We start from the raw sequence: 14148 nt of genomic DNA, 5'->3' as shown, positions 1-14148 counted from the left end.
CAGAGTGAGAAATGATTAGATTCCCTACAGTGTGGAAACAGGCCCTTCGGCCCAACAAGTCCACACTGACTCTCCGAAGAGTAACCCACCCAGACCCATTTCCCTCTGACTAATGCACCTAACACTATGGGCAATTTAACATGGCCAATTCACCTGACCTGCACATCTTTGGACTATGGGAGGAAACTGGAGCACCTGGAGGAAATCCACGCAGACATGGGGAGAATGTGCAAGCTCCACACAGACAGTCGCCCAAAGCTGGAATCGAACCTGGTGCTGTGAGGCAGCAGTGCTAACCACTGAGCCACTGTGCCGCCCCATAATGGTAACCAAATAAAAGTTTTGCACACAATAAAAGTTAAAATACTTTGAAAACAAAATCATTTTAAAAACTCATTCATGCAGTGTGGGTGTTGCTGATTATTGAAACAAGTAACAAGACCCAATAAACGGCAGAACATGAGAAACCTTAGAGAAACAGGAATTTTGGAGTGTTTGTCCACAGATCCCTGAAGCTGAAAATATGTTGCTGGAAAAGCGCAGCAGGTCAGGCAGCATCCAAGGAGCAGGAGAATCGACGTTTCGGGCATGAACCCTTCTTCAGCCCTTTCTGAAGAAGGGCTCATGCCCGAAACGTCGATTCTCCTGCTCCTTGGATGCTGCCTGACCTGCTGCGCTTTTCCAGCAACACATTTTCAGCTCTGATCTCCAGCATCTGCAGTCCTCACTTTCTCCTAGAAGATCCCTGAAGCTGGCAGGTTAGATTGATGGGGAGTCAAGGCAGCATACAGGACACTTCCCTTTATTAGTTGAAGCACATTATAGGAGCAGTAAGTTTATTTTGAAGCTATTAGGGCACAGTTGGATACTGTGTGCAGTTCTGGTCACTGCACTATAGGAAGGATGTGATTGCATTGGAGGGGTTGCAGAGGAGATTCTTCAGGATGTTGCCCTGGATGGAGAAATTATGAGCCAGGGCTGGATAAGATTGTGTTATGCAGAACGCACGCGCCACATTCCACAAATTCATGAACAGAGTTGTTACTGGGTTAACAAACTGTGCAGTCTATTTGGGTGACGTAGTGATCTTTAGTAAGTCCTGGAAAGATTACATAGTACTGTTGAACAACTTTGAGAAGCAAAACTGGTGATACCCTTAAATATAACTGTATTCGCAAAAGCAAAGGTGCTGTTCTTGGGACATAACATCGGTCGTGGAAGGTTGACCCCATGGAACACAAAGATGAAGCCCATCGGGGAATTTCCACGACTAAGCTCGAAGAAAAAGTTGCTTCTATTCTTAGGATTTAGCGGATTATATTGGAAGTTTGTTCCAAACTTTAGCAGTGCAGTGCTATTAACTGATTTGCTGAAGAAGAACACAAAGTTTTGGTGGACAGGACAATGCCAGGAGGCAGTCAACCATTTGAAACCAATATTAACGACAAAACCAGTTTTAGCTACACCACATTTTCAAAACCTTTTAAAGTTGCCATCAATGCTGGTGACCTAGGAGTTGGAACTGTATTCCTACAGGAAGATGAGGGTGGGATGAACTGCAAGTTGGTGAATTTTCAATGAAGATCAACATCCACCAGAGGAAATACTCTACAATTGAAAAAGGACTATTGAGTTTGGTATTGGCCTTAAAGCATTTTAATATGCATGTCATGACCAGTATGTCGGAGATGGTGGTGTACATGGATCACAATCTGCTTATGTTCTTAGAATGCCTCAAAGTGAAGAAATTGCAACTATTTCATTGGAGTCTTACAGACAAAACAGGGATGTTGTAATGCATGGATAAATCAAAAATGTGAGAGTGAAATCGTACATGTTGCAGGTCATAAGAATTTAATCGCAGATGCATTATCGCGGATTTACCTGATAAAGTTTAGATGAGATTTGTATTTATTTAATGTTATATGGGAAGAAGTTAAGGTGAATTTTGATTAAAGTTATCGGTAAGTCAGGATAATGTGTTTCAAGAATAGAAAAATTTAATCTTTTTCTTAAGGGGGAGGTGTTATGAAGGTGTAGAAGTGCACTGTACCTTTAAGAGAGTGAAGAACTTAGAGAGGCACACAGAGTGCTGGAGAATTTACAATGTAACGTGGTCCAGCAGCTAGAGTAGCTGGTTACCTGGATACAAAAACAAATTCAAATTCAGCAATCAGTTTAAATTATACTCCTCTTAAAAAAAAACAAACTCCAATCAAGTTTGAATTGAGTATATTGAGGATATTAAAAACCAATGACACAATCCGATGCTTTGGGGTAGAAGACCGGAAAAACTTGAACAGTTGAGGGAGAACTGCCCAGCCATCAGCATGTACATACTGTCCGAAAGCTCTCTTAAAGGTACATTATCTATCCATGACCTGTGAAACAGAAATCCCTAAAAAGAAAATTTACAGCAGAAGATACAAAGGGAAGATTTGACAGCTGTCTGGTTTTGAAATTTGTTTTATTGGTAAATCTTACTCAGGGATTGGGGGTGTGGGGTTTATCAGACCAGTATTGTAGAAGGGAAAGTAAAAGATAAGTTAGAGGAAGGAGTTCGTTATATGACTCTAATTATTCTCTGTTATACTTTAAGAAATAAAGTTGGTAATTTTTTTACTTTAAATAGTTCTTGGCCTCTTGAATTTTCACAGATTACTGCACAGGGTAAATTTTTTCTGTGTTGCTGGTTTAAAATGGGGGAGGGGGGGCCTGCTGGTTTACCCCATGTCGTAAGAATTGGGTTGTTTCCTCTGGAGCAGGGAAGGTTGAGGGGACACCTGATAAGATTGAGGGGCATGGATAGAGTGGATAGAAAGTAGCTGTTCCTCTAGTTGAAAGATCAATAACAAAGGGCTACACTTTTAGAGTGACTGGCAGGAGGTTTAGCAGGAACTTGAGAAAAAACGTTTCACCCAGAGTATGGTCAGGGTCTGGAATACACTGCTTGGCAGGGTAGTTGGAGTCAGTAATCTCACAATCTTTACAGAGTATTGTCACAAGCACTTGAACTGTCATAGCATTCAAGGCTGTGAGACAAGTGCTGGAAAGTGGGAATGATGTAGATTTAGTTTTTTTTGGTGTACAGAGTTGATGGGCTGAAGGGCCTCTTCTGTACTTTATGATTCTATGATGTTGCCTATTATGATTGCCCCTTCATGATATTATAAATCTCTCTAAGATCACCCCTCAACCTCCTATGCTGCAACGAAAATGATCGTCATCTATCCAGCCTGTTTTCGAAACTCAAACTCACCATTCCCATCAACATCCTGGTAATTCTTTTCTGAATCTCACTAATTTAATAATATCATTCCGATAGCAGGGTGACCAGGACTGGACACAGTACTCCAGAAGAGGCCTTGCCAACATCCTGTACAATCTCAACATGATGTCCCAACTCCTATACTCAAAGGTGTGAGCAATGAAGGCAAGCGTGCTAAATACCTCCTTAGCCACCCTGTCTACCTGTGATGCAAATTTCAAAGAATGATGTACTTGAACCCCTAAGTTGTACAAGACTACCCAGGGCTCTACCAATAATTGAATAAGTTCTGCCCTTGTTTATTTTACCAAAATGCAACACCTCACATTTATCCAAATTAAGCACCATCTGCCATTTCTCAGCCAGCTGATTGAATTGATCAAAATCTTTTGTAATCTGAGATAACCTTTTTCACTGTCCTCTATGCCACCAATTTTGGTGTCATCTGCAATCTTACTAACCATGTCTCCTATATTTTCATCCAAATTTTTTATATAAAGAATAAACAAAAGTGGACCCAGTACCGATCCCTATGGAATACTGCTGTTCACAGGCCTCCCGTCCGAAAAACAACCCTCTCCTGCCATCCTCTGTCTTCTAAAACCAAGCCAATTTTGTATCCAGTTGGCATGCTCACCCTGCATCCCACATGATCTAACTTTACTAGTTAGTCTACCATGCAGAACCTTGTCAAAGGCTTTATTAACATCCATGTGGACAATGTCTACCAGTCTGCCCTTAACCAAAAAGATTGATATGTCCTCAAAAAACTCAGTCAAGTCACAAGATCTACTCCCTTTTCTTTCCTTCTCTCCCTCATCACTAAGGTTTTGGAGATAAATGTGATATAGCTCGATTGATAGCAGATGTTTCCTAGTCATTCGGGTCAATGCCTCTGTGCTTCAAGGAGAGGTTCACAATGTCTTTGAAGTGATTTTTGTTTGGTCATGCCCTGGAATGTTGGCCATTTGAGAGTTGAGTACATGGGGTAATTTTCCAACATTATTATTCTGTATAAATATTAATTATTATTCTTCTGGAAATGACTGTTGAGATGTGATGTAATTGTTGTTTAAACATTCAAAGCCCTGAAATTAATGCTGAGTAAATTAGTTGTGTTTGATAAATAATTTTAACAGTGAAATCGATCATATGTCATGGGAGGCATAAACATATTTAATCTTCAAGTGACACAGTTCTGATAATTCACTCAGGACTGTGTCTTGCAGTAGTCATGCTATAGGAATATATGTGAATTTCACATCTGACTCAGTACCATGTTGTGCTCAGTCAACTTGATTTTTCCCATTTGTAATTGTTTTGGATGATTTTGCACATGGGCAAGTGTTACTTGGTGGAGAACAGCAAGTATAAGAGTGAAGGAAGTTTCACTTGTTATAAATCCTTTCATTAACTCTGGATATTTCAAAGCAATTCACAGCTGAAGAAGTGGAATCACTGTTATAACAAAAGAAAACATGCTGGCAGATGCCACAACCAGCAATCTGATAATGTCCAAGAATCCATTTGAATGTTTTTGTTTTAAGGAATAAATGTTGACCAAAACACAGGGGAAATCCCCTGTTTTCCCTCATAAACTGCCCTGGGGTCCGAAAGAGATGTAATCCTAGTATATCTTCTCATTTGCAAGACTGTATTTGTAACTGTGTAACTATCCCTGAGTACAGACACGTAATTGTAGTGACTTTGTGACAGATAGTACGTGGCTGCCTTTATTGGTGAATGTGACAAAAAGGAATGCACCTTAATGATGAGAACTTGAACGTGCCTGATATGTTCACCCTGTTTAAATTTCAAAAAATAATTATGATGCAAAGATGTGGTCGCAAGTTTATTTCCTTATTTGACAAACTGAATTTAATGTGGTAGACATATTTTTGGTGATATGTCATCCATGTTAAGGGCCCTGTATAATTTTTATTTGATTGTGTTTAGGAAACAAAGATCAGTTGAATTCAGACAAGATCACACAATGAAATTTTCATCGCTTTACTGCTCTTAAAAATGTACAAGCATTGTAGATACTTAGAATTTCAAATGAAAGCAGAAAATGCTCGAAATACTTAACATCTGTGCAAAGAGAAACACTGATGTTCTTCCTTGGTGTAGAATAATTCAAGAAGCCCAGAAATCAATAGCGGCTCTTAAGAGCCACTTAAACAGTGGCGGGACAGGGCATCACCATGCTGTGTTATCATCTCAGTTGATCGTACTACTGGACAAATCAGAACTCAGGTTGGAAACTGGCCTGATAGATCCTGTTTTTTAATTAGCAAAGTGGTTGAAACATAGTTGGGGAAGACTGCAGATCCTTTAATAACACAGCGCTCAATGCCGGCAAAACCAAGGAACTCGTTATTGACTTTTGGTGGGATGTTACTCATGCCCCCCTACACATTAACAGCACAGAGGTGGAAAGAGTGGAGAGTGTCAAGTTCCTGGGCGTGGTCATCCACAACAAGCTTTCTTGGACTCTTCATGTGGACGCGCTGGTTACAAAGCCCCAGTAACCTCTTCCTCAGGCAGCTGAGGAAATTTGGCATGATGGCAAATACCCTTGCCAACTTTTATAGGTGCGCCATTGAGAGCATTCTGTCGAGATGTATCACTACCTGGTATGGCAACTGTACCATTCAAGATCGGAGATGGTTACAGAGAGTGGTGAACTTGACCCGGACAATCACAAAGGCCAACCTCCCATCTATAGAATCCATCTACCAGACCTGCTGTCAAGGAAAGGCCGCCAGCATTCTCAAGGATCCATCCCACCCTGGCAATATTTTTCTACAACCTCTACCATCGAGGAGAAGGTACAGCAGCCTGAACACACACACCAGCCGGTTTCAAAACAGTTTCTATTCTACTGTTGTTAGAATACTGAATGAACTCACAAACTCTTAACATTTGCCTGTACCTGTATTTTTGTTTTTGCCGCTGTTTACCTATTATTTACTTATCAATGCTACTTAACTCTGTGATCTGCCTGTATTGCTCGCAAGACAAAGCTTTTCACTGTGCCTCGGTACACGTGACAATAAATTCAATTTAACTCATTTATCATACATAAGAATACACAAATGAAATCAAGCTATCATAATATAGAAAAGTATTTTTTGAAAAGTCTTAAGAGTAAGAACAAAGTAATATTTTCAAACTATTTCCCAACACCATTCATTTATGAAAATTGAAGTCCGGAGAATTTAGCCTTTTATATCAGAACTTCAGGGTTTACTTAACTGACTCACACTAGTTTCTTTCCTATGAATTGTGGAGTCTTCTTACATGAAACTACTTAAAATTTGAGTTTGAACTTTCTCAGCTTCTAAAAACCTATAGATTTCTTAAAAACTCTGCTAATCTGGAAATTACACAAACTAAACTTGTCCTGGGATAAATTATTTCTTGAATTGCTTTTAAAAGTTCCTTTCTTGGAAGGAAAATATACTTGCTCCTAACCTCAGTGAAGTCTCCTCTGGATTCTTGGACATTATCAGATTGCTGGTTATGGCATCTTATTGTATACCAACTGCCCTAAACATTTTCAGCCTCTGAATTTTCTAACCTAAAGTCAATCCTTGATTATTCTGAACTAAAACAAAGAACAAATGGCCTTTACTGACCAGTCGTAAATTACCTCAGTAGAAACAATTTTTTATGAACACCACAGGGTTCGACTGCCACTTGAATTCTGAGCACTGCTGGATAAGGTAAATTATGTTCTCAAAAGGTTCTCTGACTTTTTCTGTTTTTAAAGAAAATCCTTCACAAAAGTAACTAATATTCATTTGCCATTGTTTTTAAATCCTAGGTCCTAAAATATAATTTATATTATTCAGTTTTCAACACACCAGACCAGGTGGCTTAAAAGCTGTGGTGGACATCTCTTGGACCTGGTAGGGGGATATGATCTGTTCTTAACGTAGGCATCCACTGGCTGGAATGAGAGACTTCATTCCTCCTCTAAATTAATAACTCACCCATTGTCTGCGCCTTCCTGATGGGCACTTCACTCACTTTTTCCATGGGGCTTCAGTATTGATCCTTGGTGGAAGCTACACAACAGTATTTGTAGTGGCCGTTGCTCTTGGTGGTTCACTTATTGGGCAGCTGACAGCTCTAGAAGGTGTTGCCTCACAATAGGATTTCTATTCGTAGGTGTTCTAAATCTCCATGAAAGGGATTAAATCCCATCAGGTCTCTTGGAAATGGGTGTGGCAGAATTACTAGCCAGTGGATTGGCTCCTCACATGACCAGTAACTTCTGCCCAATGATCTTGACAGCTGAAAGCACAAAGGTAGAGCTTTTAAAAGAATAATAATACATATTTTCAGAAAAAGAGAAAGAGGAAGAATTCAAGGGTTGTGCAGCACGAGAAGATTACAAGAATGGTGCGGTGAGACCATGGAGAAATTTGAAAACAAGAATGAGAATTTTAAAGAAAATGTTTAACTAAAAGCCAACATAAGTCAGGGAGCACAGAAGTGATGGATGAAGAGGAGTTGGCATGAGCTAGTAATGAACAGTGGAATTTTGAATGATCTCAAATATATTAAAACTATTTTTGTCAAATTTGCATTCAAAATATTAGGCTTTGCAGTACATAACTGCTGAATATATTAACTTAATGAATAAAATAGTACTTTTTGTATGCTAATGTACACTTGTATTTCATTTAAGTTCACCTTAATTTGTTTTGTTTGGTGTCTGCAGAGAAAACGAAGTGTTGAAGGTGCAGTTGAAGAAATACGTAGGAGCTGTCCAAATGTTAAAGCGAGAAGGAGGCCAAGTGAACGATGGTAAGGGTTTGTAGCAGCAGCCTTTAGAGAAGTGGACCATTAATTATGACATTAAATAGCAGGTACAGTTGGCCCAGATTTAGCAGCAATGATGGTAAACTTGTCAGCATTTGTTGTCATTATCCGTCTGAACTGAGCAGAAACCCCTGGTATTGGAACATGCAGCTAAATGCAGAAATCTGAAAAATGCTGTCAGTGATTCCCTCCACCTTTTTTGTTGAAGACCCCATGGACTGCACTCAATTAGCCATGACTGGAGTGACAGGAAGTACCCCTTTCATGCCTTAACATCACTGTTAGTACTCCAAGAAAAAGATGCACCTTGTTAATAAGGTATAATTTCTAAGCCAAAACTACTCCTGAGGACCATCTTGGACCTTGAAAACTATTTTTGTATATTGTGCAATATCAAATTCTTTTGTAATAAAAGCAAAGAAATCTGGAGACACACAGCAGGTTAGACAGCATCTGTGCGGAGAAATAATTAATATTTCATTACGAGACAATTTTTTGTCAGAACTGATTCCAAATCTGATCTTGCTTTGGGATCAGATTCAAACTAATGTCGGGAAAAGTTGAAAACCATGTCACAAAGATACTTGAAATTCTAGACTTGACTCTTTGAGATCAGTAGTGAGCAGCATTGTTTTGCTGCTGGTCATCAAGTTCTGGGTAGTATATTGTTTCAGGATATGCCCTAAGAGTAAATGTTCAATTTCTGTTGTGCAAAATCTTGATCAGTAATTCAATTAACGTCTCACTGCCTCTCTCCTGTTTCCTCCTTTAAAATGCTTTTTAAAACTTACCTTTTTGACCAAACGTTTGGTCCTCAGACCTAGTGGCATGGTGTTAGATTGTTCTCTAATACTACTGTAATGTGTTTTATTAAGTTAAAAGTTTATTTTTCTACAGTTACCTCTAAAATTGAAAATTTCCTCCGTCTATTGTATGTAGGTCACCAAACACATGTATAACAAATTCAGAATATTTTCAATATAGCATAGGGAGGGAATCGTTATTCAAGATGGGCTTTTCTATCAGGATGATTAATAAAAGCCCAACAGTTCTGAAATTTGAAGTACTTTTCATGTGGTGGGCTAATCATATGGTTGAACAGCATTGTAACGTAACATTTGAAGTAAAATGTTTTGCTTTGATAAGTATTGCTTGGTATATTTATGGGCAGTAATGTAGTAAGTCTTGATTGATACAGCTAAAATGAATTTATCACATGATAAACATTTGAAATTGCACTATCAATTCACCAACTCAACCCATTTTACTCAACAGCAAGTGGCTTTAAAAATACACAAAACTATTCTTTAATTAGATTAAGGTTCTTTGACAAAGTTGAATAAAATTCATTCAAGACTTTTCAAAACATGAATAATGTCATGTGCCCAAAAGCTCCCACTTAACTTTTGAAGTCTCATTGAAGGTGTGAAAACATCTGTAATTTACAGAAACACTCAGTGGTAATCAATGTACCCAGAGGCACAGCCACTTTCATAGGTGGGCATAATCTTTTCAGTCTGGCACAGAAGAATGAGCAATGTTGATTTATGTTGTTTCTTGCATAAGTTGCAATGATTTTGGGGGAATCATGCCAAATAAGGCAGTGAAATTGAGTGGAAATGTTTGACTATGATGTAGCATTAATCACACTGGGGTAAAAATCTATTCATTTTATTTACATGCTTTTATATTTTAGATTTTGCTTCTGTACTTTTGTGCAGTAAAGATAGAAACTATCAGGATTCTTAAAAAATTACTTGCTCAGCCTCAAAAAAGGTTTGGCACAACCGTGTACCAGGAGTTTGAATGTTCCTGAATGTTAAGTAAATAGTACCAGGGAGGATTAAAACATTTATGACAAAGCACCATAAGGCTTACTGAGATCAAAGATGAGAAAGATCCAGATAGTGTTAGGAAGAAATAGTGTTGGACAGTGACAGTTAATCAGATTGTTAGACAGTTGAGAGACATCCACTGTAACTGTTGCACCAATTTTCCTGCCTTTGATACTTCAAATGCTTTAATTATTCATTCCTATTTTCAATGAATTTTAATGAAGTTACTTGTGATGCTGAGCTGGCCAAAATATTAATTAAGATTTTAATTTTCTGGTTCCTTTTCATTTTTGAAATAAGTAGTCTGTAATGGCACACATGAAATTCTTTATAAGGAAATAAACATCATTATTTCCCAGTAAGAGAATAATGTCTAATATAACACATTAATATTACACATCCTTTATGAAACAGTATTTATTGCTTCATTGGCAAAAATTATACCTCCAGAACATTCTTTAATACAACACAAGAAGGAACATTTTTCTGTAAAAGAGGACACTTCAATTCCTCACTTATTTGTAATGCTTATCCAGTTCTGAGTTTTAGTAAGAATGTAATTGTGTGAAATCATTCAGCTTCAGCTGTAATTATGATGTTATATCTAGTGTTTGATCTTTTAGAATACTCTTTTGTGAAGTTTGACCTTTAAACAGGAATCTTGAGCAATTTTTTTTCTTTCTTGTTAAGTTTGTGGCTGCAACAGATCATATTGATGAGTTAATTTCCAATATTAGAGGTTTGCATGTTTTAGTAATGTGATGTAAACTTAATTAAGTTCTGTTGCCTTAAGAGCATTGCCACTTGTGGCTTTAAACTGTTTGTTGTCTTTATTGTGTGATATCAAACTCAGCCAGCTGTCCTGTTCTCTGAAGCAATTTTGGTCGAAAGTGAAGTAATTTTAGTGGAATTACGAGTAAGATTTTTCATGTGAAAGAATGCAACGATATTGGTTCATTCATCTTAAATACTTAAATATTGATTATAAAATTATACTGTTGGTGTATTTATTTAAAGCAACATTTATTGTCATTTGTTGCAAGTGAAAGCTCAGCACATACAATACCTTAATGGTGCCTCTTCAGCATTTTGAACCTACATAAATCTTAAGCATTTAGCAAACACAGATAGCAATAATGAATCACAACTGGAAACGTTTTGCTAAGATTGTGTGATTTGAGAATGTTTTCATGCTCATGAATTCAGAAACATACAACTTGTCGAAGAATTGCTGGATGTATGTTTTATTGGATCTTGACATAATCATTGGTTGATATGGGCTTTGTGGATTATTGTCAAATGTCATTAAGTCAACACTTTTCATTTCAGGTTTGTAGGTTAGGAGTATCAGGATGATGACTTCATCAATGTAAATATTAATGTTTGAAATTCTGTGATTAATAATACATCATTTTGTTTTGCAGTAATATTGCAGAAATACTTTTTAATTGTCAGCTTATTATTTACCAGATGTTGTTAAGTGGAGTTGAATAGCAGTGTGATCACACCAATGATATCAGGTAATTTGCTGTATGGATAGGATTGTAGTTTCACCACCCCAAGACAGACTGATGCAGTGTGAAAATCAAGAATGCTCTTTCAGATGTGTGAAACATTGGCTGATGTTTGACAGCAGTATGTGGTGTGAAAGAATTTATGCTGAGACCTGGCTGAGCCCAGTCCATTGGAATGAGTGATGAATTCACATACTGTCATTTTGTACCATAGGCCATTTTAACTTAGCAGTTATGAAATGAATGCTCACCAGTTGTATAAAGGGGCTGTCAGGACTAATAGTTCTCCAGGAGACCATTTCTATGTTTTGTTTGTGGAAATTGTTAATTGAGTGGTCAGAGGGATTTTAAATCTCAACCAACAGCAAAAAAAATTAAACATTTAATGCAGTGGGAAATGGTGTACATGGTATAATGTTAGTTTCACTTCTGAGGAAGCTCTTCATTGATCACTTGGAAAAGAATAAAAGCAGCACAACAGATACTGGTAAACCTTCTTTGCATTAATGTCATATTTGGCAAAGTTTATATGTCTTGAAGATGTTTAACCATTATGTTGTTAGAGCTATACATTTGAATATAAAGTATGCTAAATTATTGTAATACTTTGTAAAATGGAAGCAGTACACTTTCAATTCCAGTGATGAAGTACATTAATACTTTATTCATATCAAATTATGCTTTTCAGTCAGGTTGGCTGTCAACTATAACTGATGGGCAGCACTGGAAAAAAATTAACAAACTAATCAAAATTTTTTTGCATAAACTCTCCCTATTTCTGCTACTTAAGAAAATGAATGTGAAATCTGCTGAATAACAATTATATTTTGGATATTTACATTGTATGTTTTGATTTTGCCGTGCCATTATGTTACTATTAAAACACAGCAATATATAAACATGTTTTTATTCCCGTTGTACCCATAGGTGACATGGTTAATAAGTTTGCAGATGGCATCAAAATAGGTGGTGTGGTTGACAGTGAAGAAGATTTTCTCAAATTAAAATGGGACCTTGCTCACATAGGCCACTGGGCCCAGTGTGGCAGATGGAGTTTAATTTAGGTAGATGTGAGGTGTTGAATTTTGGTAAAACAAACCAGGGCAGACTTACACAGTTAATGGTGGGGCCTTGAAGAGTGTTGCGAACAAAGAGACCTTGGGGTGCGGGTGTATAGTTCCTTGAAAGTGAAGTCTCAGGTAGACAGGGTGCTGAAGAAGGTGTTTGGCACACTTGCCTTAATTGGCAGAACATTGAGTATATGAGTTAGGCTATCACGTTGCAGCTGTACAAGATATTGTTGAGAAGTTTGGAGTACTGTGTACAATTCTGGTTGCCCTCCTATAGGAAGGATGTTGTTAAACATGAGAGGGTGCAGAAAAGATTTGCAAGGGTGTTGCCAGGACTGGAGGTTTTGAGTTATGAGAGAGGCTGGGACTTTTTTCCTCTTGGATCATAGGAGGCTGAGGAGTCACTTTATAGCGCTTTATAAAATCATGAGGGACACAGATAGGGTGAATAGCCAAGGCTTTTTTTTTCCTGTGGTGGGTAAGTACAAACCTAGAGGGCTTAGGTTTAAGGTGAGAGGGGAACGATTTAAAAAGGACCTAAGGTGTAGCTTTTTCACACAGAGGGTGGTGCATGTGTAGAATGAGCTGCCAGAGGAAGTGGTGGAGGCTGGTACAATTTAAAAAGCACCTGGATAGGTATATGAATAGGAAGAGTTTCGAGAAATTTGAGCTAAATGCTGGCAAATGGGACTAGGTTGGATTGGGATGTCTGATTGGTGCGGACGAGTTGGACCAGAGCATCTGTGAGCATGACTCTAGTTCCCACCGTTTCTCTGATCAAGCTTTTGATTATCTCTCCGAAGATCTCTTTTTTGGCTTAGTTCCTATTTTTCTTTCTGTTTGTGACTTTGAAGGGGCTTGGGCCATTTTTCTACACTTACATTGTATTCAGTTTAAATAACTTTTGTTTTTGATTCCAGCAGATGTTATTACTAGACAAGTCAGATTCCAATAAGAAGCCTTATTTAATAGATCATATATTTTATTTGTTTTGTTTGTAAAAAAAGTGGTCTCTTGCTAAACCATAAGCATGCAATGCTGCTGATTTTGCTTTAACAAGAAAACACAAACTTATGACAAAAGGAATGAAGGTAAAATAGTGTAATCCAAACTATCTGACTGTATTACAAATTCAAAGATTGTGAACACTCCTTTATGAATTGAAGAAAAGGTGGCTTTTACACAGTGCCCAAAACATCCCTGAAACAGTTCTCAAAACACCCCTTCTGGTATAGCAACCAAAGGAACACTTCTGTAATACACCAGTGCCATATATCTGATGCCTCAGAAGGAAGTCACTTGGGGCTTCAGTTTTTGAATTAGAACAGTGGCAAGATCTTCTTGGAGATATACACTTGAGCTTCACTGCACTTAACTTCTGAAACCAATACTAACTCTTCACTCTAACGACCTAACTCAGTGTATCCTTCTCTTAGGAGGACTGCTGTCTCCAGCCATCTCTGCCAATGTCATTCACAAGATAAAACATGAATCAAAATTAAAAGTGAAACTAAAAGATTTTGTCACTCAGCGAAAGGTATCTCCTGCTAGCTTTAAAAAAAAGGTTCCAGAGCGCACTAATAAACCTTTAGGCTCAATCATTTACCACAAGGGATGGCAAACAATAT

The 14148-nt window shown here is 37.8% G+C and overlaps 1 protein-coding gene across 4 annotated transcripts in view; it reads left to right on the top strand.

Moving 5' to 3' along the window:
* The window catches only part of snx29 (sorting nexin 29), a 491480-nt gene that overhangs the window by 155174 nt on the left and 322158 nt on the right, over positions 1-14148 (top strand). For all 4 annotated transcript variants that reach the window (XM_072560128.1, XM_072560129.1, XM_072560127.1 and 1 more), the window contains one exon: positions 8001-8086. In XM_072560128.1, the coding sequence (XP_072416229.1) occupies positions 8001-8086 (86 nt within the window). The remainder of the gene's footprint in view (positions 1-8000; positions 8087-14148) is intronic.

This window comes from Chiloscyllium punctatum, chromosome 40 (genome assembly GCF_047496795.1).
Source record: "Chiloscyllium punctatum isolate Juve2018m chromosome 40, sChiPun1.3, whole genome shotgun sequence".
NCBI lineage: Eukaryota > Metazoa > Chordata > Chondrichthyes > Orectolobiformes > Hemiscylliidae > Chiloscyllium > Chiloscyllium punctatum.
Note: the sequence above shows the minus strand (reverse complement) of the source record. Positions and strands in the feature narration are given on the sequence as shown.